The 24,347-nt window shown below is 38.5% G+C and overlaps 1 protein-coding gene across 1 annotated transcript in view; it reads left to right on the top strand.

The window, feature by feature from the left end:
* Nucleotides 1-24,347, top strand: part of AAMDC (adipogenesis associated Mth938 domain containing) — a 40,820-nt gene that overhangs the window by 12,545 nt on the left and 3,928 nt on the right. Inside the window, exon 2 of the mRNA XM_045894501.3 lies at nt 526-675. Within this exon, the coding sequence (XP_045750457.1) occupies nt 544-675 (132 nt within the window). The 5' untranslated portion in view covers nt 526-543. The remainder of the gene's footprint in view (nt 1-525; nt 676-24,347) is intronic.

The following is a 24,347-nucleotide window of genomic DNA, read 5'->3' as shown; positions in this document are numbered from 1 at the left end:
GTAAATCTTTTAATTTTATCTCTCAAAAAATATCAAGAATTCCATCCAGTTTGAGAAGTAATGTAGTATCTAGTATCAAATGATTCAGGATCCCAAGAGTTAGCATTTTACTTTTTATTTATTTTTTTTAAAGATTTTATTTATTTATTTGACAGAGAGAGACACAGCGAGAGAGGGAACACAAGAGGAATTGGGAGAGGGAGAAGCAGGCTTCCCGTGGAGCAGGTAGCCCAATGTGGGGCTCGATCCCAGGACCCTGGGACCATAACCTGAGCCGAAGGCAGACGCTTAACAACTGAGCCACCTAGGCACTCAACATTTTACTTTTTAGACCTCTAGAGAAGAAGTCACAACCATGTAAATGACAAAGATGCTTCTTAACTCATAAGGGACTAGGGTTTACTGCATTTTGTATATAGTATTATATTTTAAAATACATTTTTGTATATAGTATAGCTCCTGTCTTTTGGAGTTGTTTCAACCTTACTTCATAACTTATTTAACATATTTTTCTTTTAATTTCAGAGTTCAGTTAAGTTCCTTATGTCCTCCCCTGAAATTGCTTCCCTATCATGGGGGCAAATGAAAGTACAAGGCTCTACTAAAACCTATAAGGACTGCAAAGTGTGGCCAGGGGGAAGTCGGGTTTGGGATTGGAGAGAAACAGGAACTGAGGTAAGCTATTAGTGTTTGGTTGACAATGCATAAGGCTGACCAAGTGATTTCCAACCTCCTAAGCCATAATGACCAAGTGAAAGTAACTATTCCTGTTATTCCTCTCTGTCTCTCTCAATATAAAGCACATACCACAAACTCACTCTTTTTTTTCAAAGATTTTATTTATTTATTTGAGAGAGTGAGCCAGAGAGAGAGCAAGCAGGAGCAAGGGGAGGGGTGGAGGGAGAGGGAGAAGCAGACTCCTCACTGAGCAGGGAACCCCATGCAAGCTCCCTCCTGGGACTCCAGAATCATGACCTGAGCCGAAGGCAGAGCTTAACCAACTGAGCTACTCACGTGCCCCCTAACTCACCCTTTTAAAGTATGCAATTCAATGGACTTTTTTTTTTTTTAAGATTTTATTTATTTATTTGAGAGAGAGAGAATGAGAGACAGAGAGCATGAGAGGGAGGAGGGTCAGAGGGAGAAGCAGACTCCCCGCCGAGCAGGGAGCCTGATGCGGGACTCGATCCCGAGACCCCAGGATCATGACCTGAGCCGAAGGCAGTCGCTTAACCAACTGAGCCACCCAGGCGCCCTTCAATGGACTTTTTATTGGCATAAACTTGTGCAATATTTACCAGTGCTAATTCCAGAATATACTTACCACCTCAAAAGGAAACCTCATAACCATTAGCATTCACTCCCCTTTCTTCCCTTCCTTCTCTCCCCTCAACTCCTGCAACTACTAATCTACTTTTCTTTTTTAAAGATTTTATTTTTTTAAGTAATCTTTACACCCAGTGTGGGGCTCAAACTAAAAACCTGAGATCAAGGGGCACCTGGGTGGCTCAGTCGGTTAAGTGTCTGCCTTCGGCTCAGGTCATGATCCCAGGGTCCTGGGATCGAGCCCCGCATCGGGCTCCTTGCTCTGCAGGGAGCCAGCTTCTCCCTCTCCTCCCCGCTTGTACTCTCTCACTGTCTCTCCTTCTCTCTCAAATAAATAAATAAAATCTTAAAAAAACAAGACAAAACAACTCTGAGATCAAGAGTTGCATGCTCTTCCAACTGAGCCACCCAGGCTCCCCTAGTCTACTTTCTTTGCTATAGATGTGCTTATTCTAGACTTTTCTTATGAAAAGAATCATTCAGTTCTCTTAGGTATAGACCTAGGATTGGAAATGCTGGTCATATGACAACTCCAGATTTAATCTTTTGAGGAACTGCCAAATTGTTTTCCAAAGCAAACGCACTATTTTACATTTTAGAGTTTAGGAATTATGAAGGTTCCAATTTTTCTAAATCTCTCCTCACTGACCCTTAGTATTGTTTGTTTTGTTTTGTTTTTATTATATATCATCTTGGGGGATGTGAAATGTTATCTCATTGTGGTTTGAACTTGCATTTCCCTTGTATTATACTTCCTCCAGTATTCTCACTGGGCCATGGCCAAGATAGAGGTTGGGTGAAAGAAGAGAGCGCCTGCCTCCTGACCACATTCACTTAGGACTTAGTCTCAGCAACAGACAGCTGGGGGCGGGATGAGAAACACTTAAGTCCTGTTTCTCCCAGGAACAAAGCCTTCCAGCTGGTAGCTGAGACAGGAAACAATTCTGTGTTCTTGGCTGCAGCAGTCTGGCTGGAGTCTCCACCTCACTAAGCTGGGGGGCCGGAGCACGGGGGGAGGGGAGGGGTCAGGCAATAGTCTTCCTGAAAAACCACAGATACTCACCTTTCCTACCAAATATTTATAGATTTTCTTGAAGAGATGTTTCTCCATTTGCTGTTTGCTCTTAGGATAATTTCCAAAGGCTTTGAGTGGTTTCTTTTTTTCCAATTTTTTTTTATTGGGGTGGGTGTAAAATTTGTTTTTGTTTTTTGTGGGTTTTTTTAGTTTTTCTTTGCTTCCTTTAATAATTTTCATTTTGGAGCAGGTCATAGCGCTCTTCATGCTGTAATGATGAAAGTGGATCTTTCAGTTTTGAAAGATAATTTTGCTTGATACATAATTCTTGGTTAAAAGTCTTCCTGGGGTGCCTGGGTGGCTCAGTTGGTTAAGGATCTGCCTTTGGCTCAGGTCATGATCCCAGGGTCCTGGGATCAAGTCCCGCATTGGGCTCCCTGCTCAGTGGGGAGCCTGCTTCTCCCTCTGCCGGCTGCTCCCCCTGCTTGTGCTCTCTTTCTCTCTCTCTGACAAATAAATAAATAAAATAAAAATAAAAGTCCTTTTCTTTTAGCACTTTGAATATGTCATCCCACTTTTTTGGCTTCATCGGTTACTAATGAGAAACAAACTGTTAAAGGTTCCTTGGACTTGACAAGTCATTTCTCTCTTGCTACTTTCAAAATTCTTTGTCTTTTGCTTTTGACGATTTCACTGTGACGTGTCTACACATGAATCACTTTGAATTTATCCTACTTGGAATATATTGAACTTTGTGGATGTGTACAGTGTTGTTTTTTGTCAAATTTGGGGAATTTTCAGCCATTCTTCAAATATCCTTTCTGTCCCTTCTGTGTCTCCTCTCCTGTGATACCCATTATGAGTATATTGTAGTGTTAAATGGTAGTCCCTCAGGTGTCTGAGGCTTTGTTCATTTTCTTCATTCTTTTCCCCTTTTTCTCAAATTGGATAATCTCAATTGATGTATTTTTCAGTTTTGCTGATTCTTATCTGCGATTGAGCCTGTTAGTGAAATTTTCACTTGATTATTGTACTTTTCAACTCCAGCATTTCTATTTTGTCCTTTAAAAAATAATTTCTGTCTCTTTATTGATATTCTCTATTGTCCTCATGCTTTCCTTTAGTTCTTTGAATATGGTTTCCTGAAATAATGATTAGACAGAGGTGTCTTTATATGCCTGCAACCAGTAGGTGTTCCAGTGTTTGCTGAGGGGCTCTATGCAATTTGGGGTATGTAGTCAACACTCAGCCAGGCTGTTTAAAATTCTGCCTATTTCCTCCTTATGTAGAGTCTCAAGGTCAGCCAGAGTGGTGAACTTAGGGCTTTCTCATGTCATTCCTGAGTATGTGCACAATCCTGGAAGTGTATTGCCATTTCAATACCAAGGTTCATATCAGAACTTTTCAAAGCCCTCTATGGACATCTTATTTCCCAGTTTTCCCTTTTGAGTTTTTTGGTTGACCTCTTGTTTGCCCTATTGTCCAATGCATCAGGCAACCACATTGTTAAACATTTGTCTCTGATAGTTTTGGACAAACTTCTTTGGGTGTGGTGGTGGGGGAAGAGATTTACACTGGCAAACTCCAAGTCAGATAAGATAAAGACAGCCTATGAGTTGGGTTGTCCAGAGAACCATCAGACAGGTCAAATAATGACAGTTTTTTGGGAGTGGAGGTTTGAGGGAGTTTTGATCCATTATTCCATCTTGTGTGACTTCCAGACTGGTAGTTTTCACTGTGATTGTTGCTTTTCAAGGCTACCACAGAACTGGAGATGGACTAGATTAGAATAGGGGAAGTTAAAATTGCACAAAGCTCACTTTTCAGCGATCTTTTTTTTTTTTTTGTAATCAACACACCCTGAATTACTGGAAACCTTTGTTAACTTCCAGAGAACAGAGTAAATTTATTTTTACACTTCTTCCATTATTCTCATTGCTTTTATGACAAAGAGGATTTTCAGAGGTTCTTCACAACAATTTCTCTGATATCACTCAGAAATTACTGTTTTGGGGGTGCCTGGGTGGCTCAGTTGGTTAAGCGTCTGTCTTCGGCTCAGGTCATGATCCCAGTGTCCTGGAATTGAGCCCCGCATTGGGCTCCCTGCTCAGTGGGGAGCCTGCTTCTCCCTCTGCCTGCTGCTCCTCCTGCTTGTGTGCTCTCCCTCTCTCTCTCTGACAAATAAATAAATAAAACCTTAAAAAAAAAAAAAGAAAGAACTGTTTTGGATTCATACTTATGCAGTGGTATGCTAGACATGGCTTTCACTGGCTTGTGAGAATTGATTGTTAAATTTTCAGGAATTTTGTAAGCCAGTTTTTAGACATATATTTTAAATTATATAAATTTACTTAAATAAATCACTTAAGACACAGGTAATATATTTAAAATTCATTATTCCTAATTATTTTACTATATTCTATGCTTTTGAAATTATTTACATCCATTGTTATCTGTATGGTGAAAATAGTATATATGTGCTACTGTACATCTCTTATTTTTTTTAAAGATTTTATTTATTTATTTGACAGAGAGAGACACAGCGAGAGAGGGAACACAAGCAGAGGGAGTGGGAGGGGAGAAGCAGGCTTCCCACAAAGCAGGGAGCCTGATGCAGGGCTCTATCCCAGGACCCCGGGATCATGACCTGAGCTGAAAGTAGACGCTTAACGACTGAGCCACCCAGGCACCCCTGTATATCTCTTATTAACTCTGCATTCAATGATGTCACATTGGTATCTTTTTTTTTTTTTTAAGATTTTTTATTTATTTATTTGAGAGAGAGAGAGAATGAGAGACAGAGAACATGAGAGGGAGGAGGGTCAGAGGGAGAAGCAGTCTCCCCGCCGAGCAGGGAGCCCAATGCGGGACTCGATCCCGGGACTCCAGGATCATGACCTGAGCCGAAGGGAGTCGCTTAACCAACTGAGCCACCCAGGCGCCCTGTCACATTGGTATCTTAAACATGGTGGGAGTGTTTTACACCACAGAAATTGGAAAACACTACATATTGGGTTTTTTTGTTTTGTTTTGTTTTTTGTCTTTGTAACTTTATGGCTTTAAAAAATTTTTTGTGGCTTTAAAAATTTTATTATTAAACATAAGTTTAATTCATTGCAAATTATAAAGAATAATAGACCTGTGTACTCATATTCCAGTTTTAAAAATAAAATCTTAGAAGTTTGATCTCTTTCTCTCCACCCTTATCAGTATCCTGAATTTCCTTTATACTTTTCAAATATCTATCTGTATCCACAACCCATATTTTGTATTGTTCTTCATATTCAAATTTTTATATTAATGGTATCATCTATTGTCCACTTTTTTTTGTATTGAAGTTTTATTCCACTTTTGTCTCTTCTTCTGGAAGCTGTGCATTTTATTTCTATTCACTTAGTGGTTATCTTTAAAACTGTAATATATTAGGTTGAACCACATGAGATTGATAATATTTTATAGATAAAGAGTTGGATTTAGGAATTTCATATAGTTCATCCTAATAAAATCTTAAAGTCTAAAATTAATTCTTATCTTTACCTCAGTACACTTTTCTCTCAACAATTCCCTTCCATCTTACACATTATTGTTATCCAATAATTCAGTTCCTTTAAAAATAGATATTTTCTGGGGCGCCTGGGTGGCTCAGTTGGTTAAGCGACTGCCTTCAGCTCAGGTCATGATCCCAGAGTCCCGGGATCGAGTCCCATGTCAGGCTCCCTGCTCAGCAGGGAGTCTGCTTCTCCCTCTGACCCTCCCCCCTCTCATGCTCTCTGTCTCTCATTCTCTCTCTCGCAAATAAATAAAATCTTAAAAAAAAAAAATTTAAAAATAGATATTTTCTTACTTTCTTATTTAATTAAGATACTTTGTTTTTTAATCCTTACAATCAGTGTTTGCTTTTATTTACCCACATGTATACCAATTTCCTTGCTTATCATTCCTTCTTGCAATTTGGATCAATTGTGGATCAATTTCTTTCTTTCTTTCTTTCTTTTTTTTTTTTTAGTTGATATCCTTGCAAATTCCTTTAGTGAAGATCTGTTGATAAACTCCATTTTTGCTTGTTTGAAAAGGTTCTCATTTATTAATTCTAATTTTTCTGGGTGTTCTAGGTTGACAGTAATTTTTTATCTGTGGGAATCCTGAATGGTCTGATTATGTCCTTTTTGACATTTGTCCTGTCAAAGACATATTTGTTTCTTCTCGGCATCCTACATTACTCTCAATATGGGACAACTTTTAGTTAATTTCCTGACTGGGGGCTTCCCAAATCAGGCTGATAGTGTACATTTGAACTGCAAAGTGATGTGTAGGCAAGTTTGTGATTATAAATTCTCAAGGGACACATTTTTCCCCACACAGAGCCCCAGCTGGCTGAGGCAGACAGGTTTCCTTGTCCTTTTCCTGGATTTTTTTGGTCAATTTTTTTATTGAAGATGGGTTAAGAAGGGCACTCTGCACATTTGGGAGGGGTGTCACAGTTCCATTGTCCCACCTTTCTCAAGTCTTATCTCCTAGTCTCAGAGTGTCTCTTAAATTAACAAGTCAGGAAAGAACAGATGTTGGCGAGGATGCAGAGAAAGGGGAACCCTCCTAAACTGTTGGTGGGAATGAAAGCTGATGCAGCCTCTCTGGAAAACAGCTTGGAGGTTCCTCAAAAAGTTGAAAATAGAGCTACCCTACGACCCAGCAATTGCACTACTGGGTATTTACCCCAAAGATACAAATGTAGTGATCCTAAGGGGCACCTGCACCCCCATGTTTATAGCAGCAATGTCCTCAATAGCCAAACTATGGAAAGAGTCCAGATGTCCATCAACACATGAATGAGTAAAGAAGATGTGGTATATATATACACAATGAATATTACAGCCATCAAAAAAATGAAATCTTGCCATTTGCAATGACGTGGATGGAACTAGAGTGTATTATGCTAAGTGAAATAAGTCAATCGGAGAAAGACAATTATATGATCTCACTGATATGAGGAATTTGAGAAACAAGGCAAAGGATCATAGGGGAAGAGAGGAAAAAATGAAACAAGATGAATCCAGAGAGGGAGACAAACCATAAGAGACTCTTAATCTTTGAAAACAAACTGAGGGTTGCTGAAGGGGAGTGGTGGTGGGGGCTGGCTGATGGACATTGGGGAGGGTATGTGTTGTGGTGAGTGTTGGGTGTTGTGTAAGACTGATGAATCACAGACCTGTACCCCTGAAACAAATAATACATTATATGTTAATTTTTAAAAAAGAAATTATATGAATTACATAAATGAAAAAATAGTTGAATACTGAAAATCTCAGCATATGAATAGATTAGTATAACTCCAAATGTATGTAATTTGTAAACAAAATGATTTCATACTTCTCTTTTTTTTAGAGTATCACGTTCTATGTGACATATACATCCAATGATAAAATTTCTCATTAAAAATTACAATAAAAAAAAGGACTATAAGAATAACAAATGCACCAGTGTTACTTCAGTATCAGTTGACCATTATGATTTTCAACTATCTCTTCACTTTTGGCCTCTGGGAATTTCCCTTTCCTTTGTGAGCTCAGCTAAGCATTTCAAGGGATGTTTATTTTTATCCAGCATTTGTAGGCATTTTGTTTAAGAAAACTTTTCTCAAGTTTTATAGTTTATCACATTATAAACAATTACACCTACATAATCTGCATAGTAAACAGTCATACCTACATAATTGGGCTCCATAGAAAAAGAGAATTCCAGCACATGCTTTTTGTTCATGCCTTGGTTTTGAACCACATGTACTCATTGTTTTGGTCCAGACATCTAGTTGTTTGTTAGCTACCAACCTTGATCTTAAAAAAAGGAATATACCCGGATTGGTTAAAGGAATGGGAGGGCATTGAGATATAGAAGGGGCAGAATGAGAGAAGGCTGAGGAATAAGAAGACATAATGCTTGTTAACCGAATGACTCCACTGGATTATTTCATAGAGTGAAGCTAGAGGGGTGTAAGAGTAGGCAGTAGTATGGTTGACAGAATGTCTGCAGAGTTGAGTTTACATCTTCCTTCAATGGACAAGGCATAGCCACTTGAGATATTTATGCAGGAGACTGATGTGTCTGACAAAGATTATCCAGATGTTGGCCGTAAGATATATGTGTGTGCCACATTGAAGAGATTTTCTTCCTCCTTAAAAATGGATTTAACACTATATAGTGTACTTTTCCCACATAGGACTGTATGAATTAATATTCCTATTAACCTTATCCTTTAAGGAAAATTAAGGTCAGAGATGTTATATAACTTGCATAGACGCAGAGCTAAAAAAAAAATGTGAAATCAAATAGTAAACCCAGGTCATATTCTAACTTTATTTCCCATTCCTTCCTATTACATCATGATTCCTCTTACAAACTTTAAGATTAAAAACTACAAAACTGAAAATAAGAAACCCTATAAAACTGAGGATGTACGATTGATGATAATAGGAAAATGGGAAAGGGTTGCCATAAGTTTAGTTTTTATCTTTAAAGTTTTATTTGTCAGTAGAATAAACAAGAGGAGGTATTCTCGAAGACTAAATGTTCTAGTTGGAGGGATTAAGGGCTGGCAAAGATAGAGGAAAAACCGAGGTGTTGATCTGGAGCTCACCTATATAGAGGCAAAGGACATGGAATCAAAGCCATGGAGTCCTCACTGATATAATGGAGACGATAACATTGCCTACTTCGCAGAATTGATCTAAGGATTAATGTACTATGCTAGATGTGATGTAGGCACTCAGTAAATGAAGGTGTTATTGTTAAGTCAGTAGTAGTGTGGGTGGAAATGAGACTGTTGAAAACTATTTAGAAGGTGAAATTAACAGGATAAGGTGATTTACTAGATTTAGCAGGCGAGGGAGAATTCTAGCATGGATAAATGGGTACATGGTGGGCTGTTCATTGAGATTGGGTATATCAGAGCAGGAATTAATGTGTTTGTGTTTGGGGGAAAGGCTGAGTTGAGAAACTGGAGTATGTTGAACTTGAATTTATATTAGGGCTTCTGGATAGAGATATGTAGTAGACATTTAGATTCATAAGTCCAGACACTGTCACATTTTAGCTAGGTAACCTTAAACAAGTTATTTAGCCTTTCTGTGCCTCATTTTAATCATCTGTAAAAGGAGAATAATAATATCTATTTGTCATAGGTTGATGTAAGAGTATGGCATGAGCTGGGAAGAATAAATTTTTTAAATGTATGAAACTTGCCTTCATGCAAATTCATTCTTTTCTCTCAGTCAGTATTTCTCAGTGTCATTCATGAATCTCTTGCATCACAATCACCTAGAGTGCTTGTTTAAAATGCATGTTCTTTATCTCCCTCATTCTCCCCACCTACTCAATCAGAATCTCTTGGGGGTGGGACCTGGAAAATAATATACTTCATGGGGTTGCTGTGAATACTAAATATATGTTCATCTTTGTAAAGCTTCCACCACAGTGCCTTTTACATAGTAAATACTTGAATTTTTAGTGATATGGTTCCAAAATTTCCTTTCAATCACATCTCCTATATTTAAAACACACCCAAAGACCTAGTTATTCCATACCAAATACTTACTCCCTTACAAATTTACATGATCTTTCATTCCTTTGTACCTTTGCTAAAACCATTTTCCTTTACTTGGAATTATCTGCTTCCCTTTATACCTGATGAAATCTTATATATCCTTCAATTCTTAGCCTTTGTATTATCTCCTCTCTGAAGCACTTCCTGACAATCCTTGTGAGAATGAGCTGCTAACTCTCTTCTCAGTATTTCTGTAATACTTTGTGCCTCTATTATAGCACTTTGTGCAGTCCACCTGTATTATAATGAGTGTGTATTTATCTGTTTCCCTCATTAAGTGGTGAACTCCCTAATGGCAAGAGCTATGCATTTTAGCACAGTGCCTGTCTGTAAAGTGGGATCTCAATAGATGTTTGCTGCATTTAATTTGTTATTATAGATATCACTAAACATTCCTTTTTTATTCTTTGTGACATTCCCTCTGAGGAATCACATTGTGATTCCTTTTTTTTTTATTTAAGATTTTATTTATTTATTTGAGAGAGAGAGAGAGCACTAGCAGAGGGAGGGAAAGGGACGGGGGCAGGGGGCAGAGAGTAGGAGGGAGAGGGACAAGCAGACACCATGAGGAGCCCCAAGTGGGGCTCAATCCCACAGCCCTGAGATCACCACCTGAGCCAAAACCAAGAATCGGATGCTTAACTGAATGAGCCACCCAGGTGCCGCTTGTTGTGATTCCTTTTTAATTAGTTTAAAACGGGAAGATTTGGGGGTGCCTAGGTGGTACAGTCAGTTGAATGTCTGACTCTCGGTTTTGGCTCAGGTTGTGATCTTGGGGTTGTGGAATCGAGCCCTACTTTGGGCTCCAGGCTTGGTGCAGAGTCTGCTTGGGATTCTTTCTCCTTCTCCCTGCCCTTCCCGCTTGTGCTCTCTCTCTCTCTTTAAATAAATAAATCTAAATAAATAAATAAGAGGCACATTTTATCATGATTACATAATGGAAATATCAAGAAAATCTATTGTCTTCAACTACTGTTCTTAAAATAACAATACTAAATACTATTGTTAAATAATACTAAATACTACTGCCTCCTCCCAAATCGCTACCAATCATTAAACAACTACTATGTGTGTGGTCAAATACAGCTTTTCCAGGATCACACAACTAATCATTTTTGGAACTAAGATTTGAACCTGAGTCCTACTCTAAAGCCCATACTTTTCTACTGTGTCATACTGTCCTTGCTCATTTCTATCCTAAAGCAAAATTGTCTTATGGGAGAAGATTTTTCTATGTGGAAACATACATGGGTCATTCATTTATATATTCTTTTATTAGGGTGAAAGGAGTCAAGAAGGAAAATATAACACAAGTTTAAAATTAAAAGAAAGCCAAACTGGGGCACCTGGGTGGCTCAGTCAGTTAAGCATCCCACTCTTCATTTCAGCTCAGGTCATGATCTCAGGGTTGTGAGACTCAGTGTGGAGTCTGCTTGTCTCTCTCCCTCCCCCTCTGCCTCTTCCCCTTCTCTCAAATAAATAAATAAATAAATAAAATCTTAAAAAAAAAAAAAAAACCAAAAGCCAAACCAATTACCCAAGGACTTTACTCCAGCTTTTAATTTTGAAAAATGTTTAACCTACATATGAATAGCACAATAAATTACCCTACACCCTTTTTTTAAAAAAAGATTTTATTTATTTATTTGTCAGAGAGAGAGAGAGAAATAGAGAGCAAGCACAAGCAAGGGGAGGGGCAGAGGGAGAAGCAGGCTCCCCACCAAGCAGGGAGCCCAATGCAGAACTCGATCCCAGGACCCCGGGATCACGACCCAAGCTGAAGGCAGATGCTTAACCAACTGAGCCACCCAGGCATCCCTCCCCTATACCCTTAATCTAATACTCTCAAGTATAACAATTACCATATTTTTTTCTCTAAACACACACACACACACACACACACAGAGACACCTCCTCCCCACCCCAGAATCATTTGAGAGTAAATGTCAGATACCATATTTCAGCATTTCTTTCCTTTTTCTTTTTTTAAAATATTTTATTTATTTATTTGACAGAGAGAGATACAGCGAGAGAGGGAACACAAGCAGGGGGAGTGGGAGAGGGAGAAGCAGGCTTCCCACTGAGCAGGGAGCCTGATGTGGGGCTCGATCCCAGGACCCCAGGATCATGACCTGAGCCGAAGGCAGACGCTTAACGACTGAGCCACCCAAGTGCCCCCATTTCTTTCCTAAGAACATGAACATTCTCCTACATAGCTACAATATCATTATCATAAATAAGATTATCTTTGGTAAAATAGTACTATCTAATACATAGTCTTATCTTCAAATTTCCCCTGAAGTCCCGAAAATGTCCTCTATAACTTTTGTTGGTTTTGTGGTTTTATTTTTGTATATAATACAGGCAATAGGTATAGAGTTGACATAGTTCTCAGAAAGTTGTAGAATTGACCAGACCAGAGGGTCTGGTGCTCAGGGTAGTGCTACCTAAGGAAAGGTAGATGTGCTGAGCTATTCCTAACCCTTTCAGCTCTTGCATTTGTTAGCTTTTGCTTTTGTTTTCCCATTCACCTTGTAAACCTGGTTGACAACAGAAGGCCTATGTTGAGCTTCTTCTATGTTGAACCTCTTCTCCTTTTTTTAAATTTTGAAAATTTTCACACTTACATAACAAATTGGAAAAAAAAAAAAAAGCACTTGTATACCATCAATCTACACTCACCAGTTGTTAACATTCTGCCACATTTACTTTATTTGTCTCCCTCTGGCATACACACTACCCCTCTCCTCCCTTTTTCGATAATTATTTTTGCTGAATCATTTAAAAGTTACTGACATTGTGACACTTGATACTTCATATGAACCCTAAATACTGCAGCATGTATCTACTAAAACAAAGCCATTCTACCAGACATTATCATAAAATTATACTCAAGAAACTCAGCATTGATATAATATTAAATAACATCAATTCCATAGTCAAATTATAATAATTGTTCCAATAAAATAATATGTTTTATGACTTTCCTTGTCAATCCAAGATCCAATCAAGGGTCATGCTCTGCATTTTGTTTTGATGTTACTTTTTTGTTGTTGTTGCTGTTGTCATGTTCTTTAGTCTGTTAATCAAAAACCAGTTGCTCTCCATTTTTTCTCTTTTATGACATGGGTATTTTTGAAGTGTCCAGGCCAGTGTTTTGTAGAACAGTCTACAATTTAGATTTATCCGATTTTTTTCTATCATGATTAGATGCAAGTTAATAATTTTAGGCATGAATGCTTCACAGGTGGTTATATCTTCAATGTGTCATATCTGGAGGCAATGTAAAGTCAGTTTGCCCAGGTACTGATGAGGTTATGTGTGATCATGTGGGTAAGATGGTGGTAAAGGTACATTTTTCCATTTGTAATCAGTAAGTAATCTGTAGAGTAATAATGTGAAACTTGATAACATCTTGTTCCCCAGCAACCTTTTCAGCCAGTGGTTTTAGCATTGACCACTGATCCTTGCCTGACTTTACTAAATTAGTGGTTGCAAAATGATGATGTTTCTATCATTCCTTCTACATTCATTAGCTGGATTCTTCTGTAAAGACAAGCTTTCCGGGCGCCTGGGTAGCTCAGATGGTTAAGCGTCTGCCTTTGGCTCAGGTCATGATCCCAGGGTCCTGGGATCGAGTCCCGCATCGGGCTCCCTGCTCCTTGGGAGCCTGCTTCTCCCTCTGCCTCTCTCTCTCTCTCTCTGTCTCTCATGAATAAATACATAAAATCTTTAAAAAAAAAAAAGACAAGCTTTCCTTTGGCCACTCCCACCATTTTTAGTATCACTATGGGCTCCTATTATCTTTTTTAATTTAATGTATGCTATGTTCGGAATGTGTGTGTCTCCCCCAAATTCATATGTTGAAATCCTAACACCTAAAGAGGATGGTATCAGGAGGTGGCGTCTTTGGGTGCTTAAGTCATGAGCGTGTAGCCCTCATGAATGGGATTAGTGCCTTAGAAAAGAGGCTGCAGAAAGATCCCTTCGACCACATGAGAATAGAGAAGGCACCGGCTCTGAACCAGGAAGGACTTCACAAAAACTCAGTCTATGATCATGGATTTCTAGCCTCCAGAACTGTGAGAAATAAATTCCTATTGTTTATAAGCTACCCAGTTGGTGGCCTTTTGTGATAGCTGCTTAAATAGAATTAGGTAATGTTTTAATCCACTGCCATTAGTAATATTTTTGAGGTTTAAATTGTCCCAAATTTGGCCAGTGTTCTTTTGACATGTTCCCATCAGTTTTTTACCACTGCCTTTGTTTTTTGGCCCGGCAAGATATATATATATCAGCCATTTCTTCAAGGAGCCCTGGTTCCTTTTAGTGAAGAATGGTATCTAGAAATCAAGAGCTGGGTATTAGGTGTGCTCATTGTCACTGAGTTGTCACTCCATCAATAGCGTTTCAGTATACAGAGCCATAAAGTGTGTGTGTGTGTGTGTGTATATAAAATGAGTTCATAATGATCCCTCCAGTTTCATCCAGCACCTCAAGATTCTTTTATCCCCCCATTCCACATCTGTGCCTTTCTTCTCACACAGAGAACCCTAATTCCAAACCCCATCAATGTAATTACTTATTTGCTGTGCTCTACTATACACACAGAACAGTTCTGAAACCACTACACCAATATCACTACCAATCAAGATCACAGAATAAAATTCAAGATCTTTATAGGTATTTTTGTACTTGAAACACGTCCCACTTAGGCCTACAGTCAGAACACTCAAAAAGTTAACTTCATTTATCTTTTCTTTTTGTTGTATCATCAATTTGATGCAGTTGAGTTCATTTGTTTCTGTTGGCATACTGTTTTAAGTGTCCCCCTACATCCTGTCTTTGTGATTAAGTTTTTTGAATATATAAAACATGTACATGGTTCAGAAGTCAAAACAATTTAACAAGGTACACTTAGAAAAGTTTTACTCCTTTCCCTATCTCTTCCATCCCATACCTCCTTCACTCCAATAGGTCAGTAATGATTTTTATTAGTTTATGGTTTATCTATTCTGTATTTTTTTGAAAAAATAAGCAAATACACACAAATACACACCCACATACATGCATACATTTTTTTCTTATAACTCCCTTCTTACACAAAAGGTAGCATACCTTGCTCTTTTTTTTTTTTTTCTGTCACTTAACAATATATAATGAAAATCAGGGTATCTGTTCATAGAGATATTTTTTTCTTTTATACAGCTGCAGAGTAATCCACTATGTGAATGTGATATTGTTTATCCAGTTTATCCTATGGATGGGCACTTAGATTGCTTTCAATAGTTTGCTATTATATGTAGTGCTACAATGAATAACCTTGTATATATATATGGTTTTTTGTTTTGTTGGAGGTGTATCTTCAGGGTAAATTCTTAGAACTAGGATTGCTGGTTAAAGTATAAAGGTAAATGTAGACTGATTAGATATTGCCAAATTCCCCTTTATAGAATTTGTGTTAGGTATTGGTATTACCAACAATTTATGAGAAGGCCAATTTTGAAATGTGGAATTGATTAAAATTGTTAATAAAAATGAACGCATTTCTTATTGCTTTCTTTATTCTAGTCAAAGTTGAAAAACAGAATAGAAGATGGAAGCTACTGAGAATGAAAGGACGGACTCTGGTGATTTTTCAGTCTTTCAGAATCCTCTTTTGGAGCTCAAACAAATTAATCCAGCATCCAAAAATGAATTTAGCATGTACTGTCATAATTCAAATTTTAAAATATATAGGAATTGCTTATGGGGTGCCAAGCATTGTCTCAAAGCCTAATTTACAGATAAATCACCTGTCTCTACCTTCAAGGAGCTGTATGGGGGAATTAAGCAAAGAGAACATTGTAGTGCTATATAGTATATGAACCAAAAGAGTTACAATGGGAACAGAAAGGAAGGAGCATCTAAGACTGCCTGAGTGATTTAGGGGAGTATTCACAGAAGGTGTGATCTTTGACCTGATTCTTGAAGGGGATGTTTCCCGGGTAAACAAGGGAATGATCAGGGAAAATATGTACATAGACATAGAATTGTGGGGGGAAATGCTAGAGTAGAATCATGGGAAGAGTACCTCAATTGGTCACCAATATCTACCAACATTTATTTTTACAGGAGGTTCTATCATATAGGTAGTTGGGGCTAGATAGACATATAAGGCCCCTCCAAGCCTTAGATCCTATCACTTTAAGACTAATATGGTAGACTTGAATCTTACTCAGGGATTAAATTTTAAAGTTAGCACTTAATGATGAAAATTGCTTATAGTCAAATCCTTTCAGAAGATTCCCTTAATTTTAGAACATACATGTCATCTTCTATACAGCACCAGATAAAGTAGTTCCCTTGCATTTAGGGTCCATGTTATATGAAAAATGAACATTGTAGGTTTAAACAGTAGAAACACACTTGGTGTGACAAAAGGTTCACACTGGAGGCAGCAACTAGGAAATTGAGATAGAAGGAATAACAGATGCATGGCTGCTATCTCATTTCAATCCACGGCATATGCTCTTTGAGTAGAATGGCTGAGTTACCCTTACTATTTAAATGGTTCCTGCTCTCTTTTTCTAAAAACATATAGTTGAATTCCCATAAGGTGACTGTCTCTATGGCTCCCTGGTGTATATTCTGCATATAAGACATAGTCCCTTGGGGGCGCCTGGGTGGCTCAGTTGGTTAGGCGACCGCCTTCGGCTCAGGTCATGATCCTGGAGTCCTGGGATCGAGTCCCGCATCGGGCTCCCTGCTCAGCGGGGAGTCTGCTTCTCCCTCTGACCCTCCCCCCTCTCATGTGCTCTCTCTCTCTCTCTCAAATAAATAAATAAAATCTTAAAAAAATAAAAAGACATAGTCCCTTGGGGTTTGGTGTAGTTAACTCCCTAACATCCATTCTACCCCAAATGATTCATCTAATCAGTCGTGGTTTAGTTTGGGCATGGGTCTGTGGATCAGTTAGGTTAAAGGCTAAGCTGCTGTAATAGAAATCCCAAAATCTAGTGGCTTAAAGAAGATAGAAATATATTTCTCTCTCTCACATTAGTGTGGCCCGCCTAAGCTGGGGGCAGGGAGGACAGCTCTGGGGGTACTGCCAGGGGCCCTTGGTTTTTTTCTCTCTGTTGCTCCACCATCCTGTAGAGCATTTGAATGGTGGCAACTAGTTGTAGCCATGCTGGAATTCTAACTCGAAAGGAAGGTCAAAGAGAAGAAAAGCTCACACCCGGTGTTTTAAGGCCCAAACCTAGATGGATCATTTTCTTCTGCTCATGTTGCACTGAAGCTTATCCTGGTGATAGTATAGTCACACTGCCATAGGCAGTTGCAAGAGACAACAGAAAATGGAGTCTAGCTGGGTGGCCATAGGACCCCGGGTGGAGGCAGAATGGATTGGCAGTCTGTCACTTGCCACTATGAGATGTGAGGGCAAGTCTGTTAATGAGCTTTTGGAAGATATTTCCACTCTTCTAAACCAGCAAAGAAGCATGTTACAGGATCACGTATCTGTTTTTCATATTTCGATCATTTTAGTTGCATAAAATCTGTTGTCCTTGCAGTTCTATGTATTTTATATTGTGCATTTAAAAATTTTATTTTGAGAAGGGGGCCGCAGGCTTTGCCAGATTGCCAGTGTAGCCTGTATCAACAAAAACAAAAACAAAAACAAAACACAAATAGGCCTCTGCCCTGGCAGAGACAGGAAGGTCTTTTAAGAGGCTCTTCATTCAGGCAAACGATAATGAGAATGTGACTCAGGAAGGGTCTACAGGGCACAGAGACCAGAGATCCTTTAACCTTCACTCACAGAATCTGCTTTTATCAGCAACACAGCCAGATAACAGCTTTGCCACTAACCATTTATTTCAGCAGAAGGAAATGCTTCCTTGAAAGTGTAATTCAGGAAGGTTTTCTCTTCATATTTAACATAAAATAGGAGGAGATGTCCCAGCTATCTAAGATGCCACTCTGTTGTTTAGCTGCTATAATGGACGTTATTATTAGCTGGACATTTTCCCACAATTAATAGTCTTCCCCCAAGAAAAAACAATGAGCTTTTGCAACCTCACATGGTGTGACGGAAAGCCTCTTAAAGAAGAGGAACAGACTCAGATACTCACGCAGGGAAGAGAGCCTTAGTGGTTTGCCCCAAGGGATTGGAAGAAGCAGAGGAGGGGCTGGTGACAGGTTGAGGACACCTCAATAACAGGCCGATGCCCCAATCACAGGCCTCTGCACAAGGCTGTGAGTAATCACCCCCCAATGCCTGGATCCACAGGCTGTTGCCGAGTTACCTCTCACTGCTCTCTCTGACACCCTGGGCCTGCGGTACAGCACACAGCAGCCACATTTGTCACTTGAGTTCCATTGATCCGGCGACTCTGATGGGCCGCGACTGTCTTCAGTCTCTGAATCTCCCAAGGATTATGGTTTTGCACTCTCACTGACCTTTCACTTGATTCTGAGCAATGGTCTTGTTTCCTTATACTAGAATGTGAGCTCTTAGAGTCTGGGAATCATGATGCTCCTCAAAGTAGATGCGATTCTTTGTTAGATGAAGCAATCTTTCGATGTTTCAGTTAAGCGCGTTTACTTAAGGAAGGTGAAGCTCTCCAATCCTGATTTGTAATTCTATTAAATATTTACCTTGGTCATAGCCCCAGAAAAATACTTTAAGTTCTGTATAGCATAACTGCAACTCAGGCTGGTTCTAGGATTGATCACAGGCCCATTGAACTAAAAAGGCATCTAATCTAATCCTCTTACATTTCTTTAAGAACCAATTATTGTAATCACGTGAAAAAATAGCCCCTTTTTTATTTTGCCTTTTAAACATCTATGAATGGAAATAACGTTACAGAAAAAGAATCTATCCTCCCCCAATCTCCTGTGGTGTTCGTGGAGAACAGTAAAGCTTGAGGCAGAGGTACTGTTCAGAGCCACCGGGGCCCTAGCTCTGCATCTTCTCCCAAAAGGAGGACTATACTCTTACTGCAGATCGATTTGGTTCACTCGTTGACATGCAGGTGTTCCAACTTAGAACACTCTTTGGTAGTCCCTTAAACGTAGGCTCATACAGTCTTAAGTGTCAGTTCCTTAGGAAGATGCTAATGATGTAAGTCTGAATATAAAAGTGTATTAGTGAGAGAGACTGGCTTTGTTCTCAGCTCTGGAACACCCCCTGACTGGGTGAAGAATGTCAGCAGCACTTGCACACTCCATAAGGAATCAAGAGCCATGGAGAAAACCGGCAAAGATATGCTGCATCTGCCCCTGCTTCATGTAGCCACCTGTCTTCTTTTAAGTGTTGTTTCCTTGGCTAACTAAATGAGGAAGCAGGGAGTATGTGTTTGTGCCTGTATGTGGTCTCGTCCTGCTAATCTATAACCTGCCTGTACTATATACTTTTAAAAAAATTATTTATTTTGAAATAATTTCAGACTTACTGAAAAGTTATAAGAAGAGTGAAGAGTTCTCATTTTTACCGAGATCCAAATGTTAACATTTTATCATATTTTCTTTATGATACTATCCATCAATAGATATTTTTTCTGAACTGTTGTAGGTCTTATACCCCTTTACTCCTATATACCTGTATGTAGTTCTCAAAAAATAAGGACATTCTTCTACATAATCACAATACAGTGATCAAAATCAGGAAATAAGTGTTGGTACACTTTAATATACAGATGCTATTAATATTTTGCCGATTGACCTGATAATACACATGTTCCATTTATTTGTCATATGAATGAGATCATAAAGTATATAGTCTTTTGAGACTTCGTTTTTTCACATAGTATAATACATTTTAGATTCTCTCATGTTGTTGTATCAATAATTTGGTCCTTTTTTATTGCTGAGTGGTATTCCAGTGTTGGATTATAACACAATTTGTTTATCCATTCACCAGTTGGTGAACATTTGGGTTGTTTCCATGGGACTACTGCAAATAAGACTTCTTTGAATGGTTGTAGTTAACACTGCTGTATGATCTATATGAAAGTTGTCAGGAGAGTCAATCTCAAGAGTTTCATCACAAGGAAAAATGTGTTTTCTTTCTTTCTTTTTTTTTTTTTTTGGTATCTGTATGAGATGATGGATGTTAAGTAAACTTATTGTAGTAGTATGTTAAGTTAGATCATTATGCTGTGTACCTTAAACTTACATGATGCTTTACATCATTTGTATCTCAGTCAAACTGGGGGAAAATATACAGTGGGATAGGCTACTTCAAAGTCTAGGAAATAAAAAATTTAATCTCTCCTTTCACCAAAAAAGCTGCTGTACACATTTGTATACATATTTTTGTGTAAATGTGCTGAGTCGTGTGATAAATGTAGGTTTTTTGGGAATTTTTTTGTGTGTGTGTGTGATAAATGTATGTTTAACTGAGAAAATGCCCAGCTGTTTTCCAGAGTCAGCTTTACACTTCCATTAGCTATATACAATGGATCCAATTCGTATCCTCACCAGCATTTGATACCTCATTATAGTTTTAATGTGTTTCCATGGTGATTTATGATAATTGAGTGCCTTTTCATGTTCTTCATAGCCATCCATGTATCTTCTTTGGTAAAGTGTGTGTTCAAATACTTCACCTATTTTTATAAAAATTGGATTGTTTTTGTATTGTGTTTTCAGAGTTCTTTATATATTCTGGATAAAGTCCTTTGTTGGATATGTGATGTGCAAATATCTTCTCCCAATCTGTAGATTTTTGTTTTATCTTAACAGTGGTGAGAGAAAACATGCTATGGTTGAAGAACTGATAGACGGCCATGCATGATACAGAACATGAAGAAAGCGGTATGCAGTGATACTGGAGAGGAAGCTGGGAACTTACAGACCATGTTAAGGAGTTTGACATTTATTGTTAAAGGGCATTGAGAAGTCACTGAATGCTCTGAAGTGGAGGGGTGACATAAATGGGTTTGTGTTTTAAAAAGATTCCTCTGGCCACAGTTTGAAGAATGGATAATCGGAAAGCTACAGTGGTTTTATGGGGACCAATTAGAAAGTTACTGCAATAGTCCAAACAAGAAGTAATGGCATCATAAACCAGGGTAGTGGCGGTGGAGATGGAGAGGAATGGACAGATCCAAGAGAAAATAAGGAAATAAATGTCTAGCTAATGCCCGTTATATCCAGTATTTGGGGGAAATAATATTTGATGTTTAGCTGTAGATTTTTCTTGGATGTCTTTTTTTTTTTTTTTAATTTTATTTATTTATTTGACAGAGAGACACAGTGAGAGAGGGAACACAAGCAGGGGGAGTGGGAGAGAGAGAAGCAGGCTTCCCGCCGAGCAGGGAGCCCGATGCGGGGCTCGATCCCAGGACCCTGGGATCATGACCTGAGCCGAAGGCAGACGCTTAACGACTGAGCCACCCAGGTGCCCCTCTTGGATGTCTTTTATCTAAAGAAGATTCCTTTCTAGTTTCATTTGCTGAGTTTTTTGTTGTTGTTGTTTTTTTAAGATTTTATTTATTTGAAAGAGAGACAGAGAGAGAGTGAGAGAGCACAAGCGGGGGAGGAGCAGAGGGTGAGGAAGAAGCAAGGCTCCCCACTGAGCAGGGAGCCCAATGCAGGACTTGATCCCAGGACCCTGGGATCCTAACCTGAGCCGAAGACAGACACTTACCCTTACCCAACTGAGCCATCCAGGTGCCCCTGCTGAGTTTTTGGGGTTTTTTAATCATAAATACATTAACTTGGTTAAATGCTTTTTATGCATCAATTGAGATAATTTACATGCTTTTTTTTTCTTTATGGTGAACTACATTGATTTTTCAATGTTGAACCAATCTTGGATTTGTTAATGTTTTCTTGAGGATTTTCATTAAATATTTAAAAGAAAATTCACCAAAGAAGTCACGTGTGCTTAGAATTTTTTCTTTAAAACCTAGAAAGGTTTTATTATAAGTTGAGCAGTGCCTGGGTGGCTCAGTCAGTTAAGTGGCCGGCTCGTGATTTCTACTCTGGTCATGATCTCAGGGTCCTGGGATTGAACCCTACATCCAGCTCCCTGCTCAGCAGGGAGTCCGTTTGAGGATTCTCTCTACCCCTCCTCCTACCCCTCCCCCTGCTTGTATACGCTTGCTCTCTCTCTAAAATAAGTCTTTATTTTTTTATTATTTTTTAAAAGATTTTATTTATTTATTTGACAGAGAGACACAGCAAGAGAGGGAACACAAGCAGGGGGAGTGGGAGAGGGAGAAGCAGGCTTCCCACGGAGCAGGGAGCCCGATGCAGGACTCGATCCCAGGACCCTGGGATCATGACCTGAACTGAAGGCAGACACTTAATGACTGAGCCACCCAGGTGCCCCTAAATAAGTCTTTTTTAAAAATAAATTATAAAATCAATCTCTAACAGCTATAGGACTATTCAGATTTTCTATTTCTTACGTATTTTTAATAAATTGTGTTGCTCAAGGAATTTGTCCATTTCATCTGCCATGTTTATTAGTGTAAAGCTGTTCCCAGTATTTTTTTCTTATTCTAATATCTGTAGGATCTACAGTGATGTCCCCTTAATTCTTTGATATTTATGATTTATGTCTTCTCTTTTTTTCCTGATCAGTCTTTCAAAGGTTTTATAAATTTTATTCATCCTTTTAAAGAATCAAGTTTTGACCTTGTTGATTTTCTGAATTGTTTCCCATTTCATTAATCTATATACACATATATTCATTATTTTCTGTCTTCTACTTACTTTGGATATGATTTGCTTTTCTTTTTCTAGCTTTCTAAAGTGGGAGCTTAAACCATTGATTTTAGACCATTTTTTTCTATTAGTATTTAAAGTGATAAATTTCCCTCTAAGCGTATTTAGCTGTATTCCACAAATTTTAATATATTTTTTCCTTTGTCCTTTGGTTAAAAATACTTTGTTCAGTTTCCAGTTACTTTGTGGCTTTTCCAAATATCTTATTGTAAACAATTAAGTCTATTTTGTCAGGTAAGATATTCTGTATTATTTCATTTCTTTTAAATTTACTGACATTTAAATTATGGCCTAAATTTTACTCTGTCATAGTGAATGTTCCATGTACTTGTGAAACTATATGTGTTCTGCAGTTATTGGGGGTAGTAACCAGAAATGTCTATAAGGACAAATTGATAGTGTTGCTCAAATCTTCCGTTTCCTTAAGGACTCTTTGTCTATTTGTTCTATCAATTACTGAGAGAGAGTTGTTAAGATTTCCAGCAATGAGTGGTGTTGTCTATATCTCCCCTTAGTTCTGTTATTTTTGTCTTTATATTTTATAGCTCTTTTACTAACAGTATACAGATTTGGAGCTGTTATATTTTTGTTGATGAGTTGGTCCTTTAAGCATCATGGTACGACACTCTATCTGTAGTAATACTTTTTGTCTTAAGGTCTACTTAATCTGATATTATCTGAATAATATGAGATCAATCTGATATTAATATAACTATACCAGGGGCTCCTGGGTGGCCCAGTTAGTTGGGCATACAACTCTTGATTTTGGTTCAGGTCATGATCTTGCAGCAATGAGATTGAGCCCACATGGGGCTTTGCACTAGGTGTGGAGCCTGTTAAAGATGCTCCCTCTGCCTCTGCCCCACCACCCCTCTCTCTTAAAAAAAAAAAAAAATTAGGGTGCCTGGGTGGCTCAGATGGTTAAGCATCTGCCTTCGGCTCAGGTCATGATCCCAGGGTCCTGGGATCGAGTTCTGCATCGGGCTCTCTGCTCCTTGGGAGCCTGCTTCTCCCTCTGCCTCTCTCTCTCTCTCTGTCTCTCATGAATAAATAAATAAAATCTTTAAAAAAAAATTAAAAAATATATATATGCCCCCACACCATCTTTCTTATTAGTGTTTGTGTTTTATGTCTTTTTCCATCCTTTTACTTTCAACCTGTGTCTTTGTATTTAAAGTGCCTACCTTGTAAATAGTGTTTAGTTGGATCTTGCTTTTTAATCCAGACAATCTTTGCCTTAAACTCTTTAGGGGCGCCTGATGGCTCAGTCGTTAAGCGTCTGCCTTCTGCTCAGGTCATGGTCCAGGGTCCTGGGATCAAGCCCCGGCTCCCTGCTCCACAGGAAGCCTGCTTCCCCCTCTCCCACTCCCCCTGCTTGTGTTCCCTCTCTCGCTGTGTCTCTGTCAAATAAATAAATAAAATCTTAAATAAATAAATAACTCTTTAGTCCAATATTATTATTGACATAGCTATGTTTAAGAGTTTCATTTTGCTATTTGCTTTCTGTTTGATCTCATGTTTTTCATTCCTTTTTGGGGGGTTAATCAACTATTTTTCAAATATTCCATTCTGTATCCTCTATGGTTTTTTTAAGCTTATGTGTGAGAGAGAGACAGAAACAGAGAGAGAGATTGTTCTAGGGAAGATTCAGGTTCACACTTGAACTAACAATTATTCTACCTGCAG

Source organism: Mirounga angustirostris, unplaced genomic scaffold, assembly GCF_029215605.1.
Source record: "Mirounga angustirostris isolate CCGP_5_RB_7025 unplaced genomic scaffold, mMirAng1.0.hap1 SCAF_13, whole genome shotgun sequence".
NCBI lineage: Eukaryota > Metazoa > Chordata > Mammalia > Carnivora > Phocidae > Mirounga > Mirounga angustirostris.
This window is presented reverse-complemented; position numbering and strand designations above follow the sequence as displayed.